The sequence below is a fragment of the Copadichromis virginalis genome, linkage group LG7 (genome assembly GCF_057382275.1).
Source record: "Copadichromis virginalis isolate Kocher_CV1m ecotype Utaka linkage group LG7, C_Virginalis_male_GT1.1, whole genome shotgun sequence".
NCBI classification, from domain to species: Eukaryota; Metazoa; Chordata; class Actinopteri; order Cichliformes; family Cichlidae; genus Copadichromis; species Copadichromis virginalis.
Genome location: NC_140624.1, coordinates 12,490,157 through 12,497,425, shown reverse-complemented (window position 1 = coordinate 12,497,425; position 7,269 = coordinate 12,490,157). Strand labels below are relative to the sequence as shown.

The following is a 7,269-nucleotide window of genomic DNA, read 5'->3' as shown; positions in this document are numbered from 1 at the left end:
GATGAATCCATGTGTTTTTATTATTTATGCAAACTCTGACCCTGCATCTGAATGTTTGATATATATATTTATACACCACTCTACATTTAATCATTAGTTATATTATTAATCCTTGGTTCTCTTCCACATGGCATCTTTGTGCCCAGGTTTCTGGTAGGTGAGGTTTCTTCCTGTTAAAGGGTTTTGTTTTTTTTATGTCCCATTGTCACTAAAGTGTTTGCTCATGGTTCAGATTGTTGGTGTTTCTTCTGTGTTATTTAGGGTCTTTACCCTGCAGTATAAAGTGCCTCAAGGCCTTGAACTGAATTGACAAATCTGGACTCAAACACAGCGTTTTCCAGAATAATTTTGCCCAATTGTATTGTGTCTGTGTGAACTGGAGCCTTAGTTTCTTGTTCTTAGCTGACAGGAGTTACACCTGGTGTGTTTTTCTGCTGCTGTAGCCCATCTTAAATGCTTAAAGGGTCTATGTGTTGTACATTGGGAGAGACGATTTTTGGTTTTAACAAGTGGTTATTTGAGTTAACATTGCCATCCTATCAGCACAATGCAATCTGGACATCCCCCTCGTCTCTGGCACCAAATGGCATTTTCCCCAGAGAACTGCATCATTGGATATTTACTTCACATCATTTTGTTGGAGCTAATCACTCCTGTATTTGACTCTGAACTACAGATATAGAAGCACAAGGCTATGACAGAATCAAAGAGTGCCACTCTTAGATCACCTTTCTTCTCCATTCTAATGGTCAGTTTCAACTTGTACAGTTCGTCTTGACCACGTCTACACAACTAAACGCATTGAGTTAGACATTTGCGTTAAAGAGAAGTTTAACACGTCTAGTTAACAAAGTGACCGGTGAGTTTCTGTGTCTCGAGTATTCAATTCACAGATATGTTCTTATTAGAATGTTTAAAAGGTGACTCTCTCTATAATACAAACATTATTGCATAGTTTTATTCATTTTTCAAACATACCCACCTTCTATTCGTAACATACATCCTATAAATTACTCACGTTCAGCCAACGCCAAAAGAAAAAAACCGAAGCAAATCTCTGAAACTGGTGCTGTAAGTTTTGCCTCATTTTAAGTACAAAGCAGAGTTTAGAAAAAGAAAAACAGTGAACTTAGAAGTGACAGAGTAAGTTTTTTTCTTTTTCATAACCACTAAGTAGCCCTTATTTTCTACTACAGTGTAAAACAGCTGGTGTTGTGCAAGACTGGGATACAAAAGTACCTGTCATTGGATGTTCTAAAGTACAACAAATAGACAAAGTTTCTATATCGACTCGATTTGCTCCCTTTCAAAATTAATTCCAGATATTGTGCAAAACAGAGAAATCCAGTAATTCTAAAAAAGTGCAAGTCCATTAGTTATTACTGACTCAGGGATTGTAAAATGTGCTGGTTTTGTTTTTAACCTCTGTCCACCATTACAGTTCCAGCGACCTCTTGAACGCACCTGACGTGATTAACTCTTTGATCTGTAATCGCTTTGTAATATTTAACTTTGCCCGTGTCATCACGGTGCAATCCTTAGCCTGGGCTGTTCGAGGGTGACAATCCCAATCAGCGATGATATCAGACCACAGAATCCGATCACTCCCCCATTTGACTGGTATAAACCAAGCTTATCTAAGGGAATGAAGAGATCACAGATGTTTTTCACAGAGTCCAAGGCAAGGTCCGGGTGTGATTTCAGGGTTTCCAAAAGCAGAAAGAGAAAGCCATCCAGGTGAGGGACGACAACTTCAGCTACTTCAGGATTCTCAGTGAGATGCTGATCCATTCTCTGTTTAAAGTTTTTATCTCTTGACCTCTTTGTCATCACCTGGAGAACCGCATAAACATCTCTGCTGAGATGCATAACTAATGAGAAGAAGTAGAAGCGGAAGGAGTTTAAACTCCAGCGTTCCTTGTCGATATTGCGGATAAGACCGACACTTTTGGCCCAAAGTACATTGTCACAGATAAAGTAGAGGGTGCGGCTCACGTTGGCCACAGTAAGGCACAGGCGCAGCACTCGGTCCGAGAGCTGCATGGTTCGCTTAGCAGCCTCAATGGAATTTGCTGCATTTCCCAGCCTGAGCACTGACAAAGGAGGGGGACATGAAAGGGTATTAGAGCAGTAATCAATTTAATATGAAATGGCAGGTCAACACTTCATTATAGCAGCCCACAACAGATGGAAATACAGTTAAGGTACACAGAGGATTAACTACAGCATCTTTTCACTATTTGCCTATCTATGTTTACATACTGGAACAACATCAATGCACCCCAGTCTCTTCATTTTAAACTTTTGAACCTTTCACAACACGTTATCACATTTTAAATTGGGAGTCATAAATGACCCTTCACCCAGAAACACAAAGACAGGCAGGCCAGCCCTAGAGGCAGCAGAGTTCCTTAAAGAGATCATTAGTTGGTGCACAAACAGATCTTGGCCTTGGCCTTAACACAGCTCAGCTGCGGCATAACAAAAGAAGCTGCTCTAAGGCACGGCCATATCCTTAATTTCCATGCAAAGCCTGTTTCATTTCAGTCTTTACCTAATTCATACTAAAGCTACCAAATGTCAAGGTACAAAATTTGTCAAATTCCACATGAATTCTAAAGTAAGCACATCTATGAGTGGTACGTTTATCAGAATTACCGTCATTTGCAGCAACAGTCGGTGCAGATTTTATCCCAGCTTACAGAGAGATAAAGAGACAGCTACAGAACAACACTGTCTAAGTTTTAAGTAGACAGTTTGCCAAGAAAAGAAAAAAAATGTTCATTTGTGCACTCCTTGGCAGAATTACTGGCCTTGATGATGAAGAAATACAGTGCTCATAGACAAACTCAACAGAGAGACAAGATTCAAGTCATTTGTTAACCAAATGTATGATGCGTTTGTTTAGTTTGAATAACTGTATTTCTGTCTGATGGTCAAAAATAAAATAAGCTCTTTGAATTCATCACAGTTTTTAGAACCACCCATGTTCACAGAAACCAATGCAATAAATTAGGACAACCACAGTGGATTTGAAACTGAAATCCAATTTAACCGCAGCCACTGAACGCCTCCTAACTCCCTCAACAGTTACTCACATTTTCGTCCAGCGCTCAAGCTGGTTTCCAGACTTTTAAGTTTTGCCACAAGGTCCTTTCTGTCAGAGTTGTTTCGAAGTAAATAAACAGCGAGTGAACAAGCATACTGAGCTGCCCTAAAATAAACAAGAAGCAGATGAAGGGGGAAAGTTAGAAGGATACAGTCATGCGGTAACTTTCCCGTTTTTATCAAGAAAATAAAGTAACGTTTGTACGAGCTGGTTACAAAAGCGATGAAAAGCTCACCTGAATATGCGGTCCCTTCCCTGACTCTGACTTGTGAATTTTACAAATGGGTCCATGCTGTTAAACCACACCAATACAGGTTGTTCTAGTTAGCTTGAGCCACGTTTCCACCTCGTCGAACCTGTGAACATTAATTTCTAGTGATGGGACGTTCTGTATCGAGGCTTCGGAGCGTGTGTCGAGTAATGGAGGGGGCGTTTCCGCGAAGCGCGTATCGAGGCTTGCTTCATTTATGGGAGGAGCTGAAAATGATGACGTCCGAAGCCTCGCTGCCCGGCTGTACCACGTGACTGGTTCATGAAGTGGTTCGAACTTTGCCGCGAGATATGACAGCGATATAAACCCCTCAGACTTCAATCAAAAATGTGGGTGTTTGATGGAGAGTTGCGGTTAGTGAGAGTTTGGAGACAGTTTGGAGGTTTATGAGAGTGAGGAGAGAAAGTCAGGAGAGAATGGAGCCAGCTAAGAAGAGGAGGATGTCCTCCCCTGTGTGGGAACATTTTGATTTTATTCCTCCCAACAAGGTATGTAAATTTCTACAGAAGATGTATTGTCATGATACTGATGCTGCAATACAATTTATGTTGAGCTGTCTTGACTTTTGTACAAGGAGAAGTGTTTGCTATGTGCCAGGGAGCTGGGATATAACAACAACACCTCATCCATGCTTAGGCACTACAGAGCTTTGCATGAGAATAAGGGGAACACCGATTGTGGAGCAAGACCAGGTGAGCCATCAAATGCCATGATAATATAGCATGCAGTAATGTTACTAAATGATATAACAATATTATACAACTGTTATAAGTTACGTGTGTGATATTTATATTTGTGCTTTATCTTTATTGTCTTTCCTCAGGAGAACAATCTCAAATAGATGAAGACCTGGTCAGCATGGTGATTGAGGACTCCCAGCCATTTAGCATTGTGGAGGACAAAGGATTCAAAAGATTTGTTAAATCATTAAATCCCAGCTATGTTCTCCCCACTAAAAAGGACGTAAAAGCAGTGAAAATTTAGTTTTTACAGAATAAAATGTGAACAGGCAGGACTGAGGCTCAAAGCCTCAGTGTGTAGCTGTCCATACCTCAACGTTACAAAAGCACAACTACTGTCCACACCCCAACCACACCTCACCTCACAGTAAATGATCATTTCCATTTCAAGCATTTCCAAATAATCATTTCCCATACTGCCAGTATAAATATACACAGTATACTGCATCACTACAATATACATGTTTTACACACTCCTTTTGTTGTTGACATTTACAGGCTGTGTGCAAAATGCCACACTCTTCAAATTCATGCCAGCTATTATTTTTACGTCCAGTAGGTGTCCTGCTAGAGCAAATGAAGCTTCATGAAGCTTCGCGTTGGGGTGAACCAATTGGATGAAAAGCTTCAGTGCTTCATGGGGCTTCATCTGCCCATCACTATTAATTTGTCGCTACAGTCGGCACGGCATCAGTCACTTTTCTTCTGCTTACACAATGCCAGGCTGATATAACGTCGATGAGTAAAACTCGTTATCAAGTATTTATCAGGTAATCTTGATTTTCAAACTTTATCCATACCCCACTTTTACAATTAGCCAATCTCCTTTCCCTGCAGTCAAACTATTGCAACCGAAGAACACCTATTTGTTTCACTACGGATGGTTTTAGAAACGGACCAAGAGCCGAACTGATTTTCTGGACGGACCAATGCGTTACTACCAGTTACTATGGTAACAGTGAAACCCCAAAGAAGGAAAAATAAAGACTAAAAGAAATTGTAATAAATTGAAGGGTTTTGTTACCGTATGTGAATAAAAATACCAACAATTTAAAACTAAAACGGTCCTTTACGATTTGCTTTTAGTTAAATTTAATAAATACGCAATAAACAATGTAAGAAATGTAAAAAAATAATAATACAAATGTAAAAAAATAAATACATAAATAAAGCGGGGAATAAAAACCTACATTACACACAATAGAAAGTCTCAAACAAACTAATTTATTAATTAAAAAAATAATCTTTCAGTTTGCATGGTTGGATACATTTCATTATTGTTTTTTAACACAGATCCAGGTAGATTTAACTAGTCATTTGACAAACTGAGTTACAAAAAAGCAGTTAAAATACAAAAAAACTATATATTATTTCTAAGAGATTTTTTTCCTCTTATTGATGTGCAGCGAATGTTTCTTATGCAGAAATACACATGAGTATCCACATCACTGCTGTAGCACTGACAAAAGGTCAGCCAAAGGCAAAAGGGATATTGCAAAATTCTAGCTTCCAAGTGCATAACCAGGGAATTTAAAAAAGCAAAATTTAGTGAAGTTACAACAATCCTGAGTGCAAACAGAATAAATACAGACAGACAATTTATCAGTGTTCACAAACATTTTAATGTTACAGCTGGTCAAGCTAGAGCATGTAAGTGATTCTGTGACACTGCAGCCTTTTTTATTAGATTAATATTCTTTGATCATAAACCTAAGAAATGCTGGAGTAGTGTCTCACACTTTGAAAAGACACATCATGACTTTGAGAGAGCCCTTACCTTCAGGTAACGATATAACCTTGAAACTGCTCTTAAATACTTGCCATCATACTAATGGAGAGTGGAATTATTTTTTGCCTCTGCTGTGCAACTGTTTACAGCATTTATTTATTTTTAATCTCTCTAGTTTGACAGCATGTTGACTGTTGGTGAGGTGCTGAATAATTACACTCTGCCTCTCTGGTGTGTGTGTATGTGTGTGTCTGTCTGCTTGGCTCTGTTATGTATTCAGTAATGTAAGCTCTGATGGTATTAGTGGTTTTGATTGCTTGCGGCATATGCCCTCCTCTTTGTTCAGCAGAGGGATACCCATCAGATGAGATCAAGAGAATATGAACATATATTTCTGTAAAAGTATTTCAGTGAAGTCCCAGAGAACTAAAAAGTAAATCTCTGTTTATTGGCAAAGAAGCAGCTCTGTGATCTGTTATTTCAGTTCTTCATTTTGTAATTTTTGGGAAAAAATTAATATATTTATACTTAAAAGTAGCCTTTATTTTGCACCAGACTTCTCCTGGCTCCCTAGTGTGTATGCCAAAGTGCCCTTGGGGAAGATACTGAACCCCAAGTTTTCCCTGATGCATCCATTGGAGTGAGTGTGAATGTTAGGTAAAGTGGTTAGACACAGAATAAAGCACTTGTGTTAATGAAGCTTGTAGTAAGAAAGCGCTTTGCATGCTCAAATTGACTAGAAAAGTGCTGTGGAAAAGTGTGTTGTTGTTGTTGTTGTTGTTGTGTTGGGTTTTTTTGGCATATATGTTAAACTTGCATGTTTTAGATTATAAAATGAGTTAGTTCCATACACCATAGATATATATTAACGTTTTTTTTTTTTTTTTTAAATGCATGGAAATCAGTGTGGACAGCCAAACTGTCAACTATGATAGTCAGATTCCAAAATTGCACAGCTACAGTATATTAATTCAAAAGCAGTTCACATTGCCTTGTCCCAGACGGTGAGCTCAGCTTTCTGGGTGAACATGAAGACAACTATATCCACCAAAAACTGAATACTGGAAATGAACCATAGACTGTATATAAATGATGGATGCAAAAATAAATAAATAAAGTGGCCCACTGGTTTGTGACGCCTTAAAGTTTGCTTTTTTGACTATCACTGTGTTAATTTTGTGAAGCGACCATGTTTGGATGACAGGATAGGCCGCTATGTTAAAAATTAGCTATTGTAAGCTGCAGTGTTAGACGGCGATACACATATGTGGTAATTAGTGCTAAATAACAACCTAATAAAAATACTAGAATTTCACACATCAATACTTAAGCACACACTTCTAAGACAGGCTATTAAAAAAAGGGTGAAAAATGCAACAACGGCACAAACTTGGTGGAGAAGTTCAGTTCAGTGACTCCA

At 38.6% G+C, this 7,269-nt stretch overlaps 1 protein-coding gene and 1 long non-coding RNA gene across 2 annotated transcripts; one reads left to right on the top strand and one right to left on the bottom strand.

Moving 5' to 3' along the window:
* Positions 1-931: 931 nt before the first annotated feature.
* pex11a (peroxisomal biogenesis factor 11 alpha) lies at positions 932-3,479 on the bottom strand. The gene is made up of 3 exons (XM_085461774.1): positions 3,345-3,479; positions 3,099-3,214; positions 932-2,093 (listed from the first exon to the last, which is right to left on the bottom strand). The coding sequence occupies exons 1-3, from the start codon at positions 3,398-3,400 to the stop codon at positions 1,525-1,527; spliced, it is 741 nt and encodes a 246-aa protein (XP_085317900.1). The 5' UTR covers positions 3,401-3,479; the 3' UTR covers positions 932-1,524.
* A 488-nt stretch (positions 3,480-3,967) lies between these two features.
* On the top strand, positions 3,968-4,283 carry LOC146704553 (uncharacterized). The gene is made up of 2 exons (XR_014921185.1): positions 3,968-4,072; positions 4,204-4,283. It is a non-coding gene; the product is annotated as an uncharacterized LOC146704553 (long non-coding RNA).
* Positions 4,284-7,269: the final 2,986 nt, after the last annotated feature.

Excerpts from the sequence above, each read along its gene's own strand:
- pex11a (XM_085461774.1), bottom strand. The coding sequence starts at position 3,400 with ATGGACCCATTTGTAAAATTCACAAGTCAGAGTCAGGGAAGGGACCGC. Across the intron at positions 3,215-3,344 it reads GGAAGGGACCGCATATTCAG|GGCAGCTCAGTATGCTTGTT; the intron begins GTGAGCTTTTCA and ends TGTTTATTTTAG. Across the intron at positions 2,094-3,098 it reads CTTGAGCGCTGGACGAAAAT|TGCTCAGGCTGGGAAATGCA; the intron begins GTGAGTAACTGT and ends CTCCTTTGTCAG.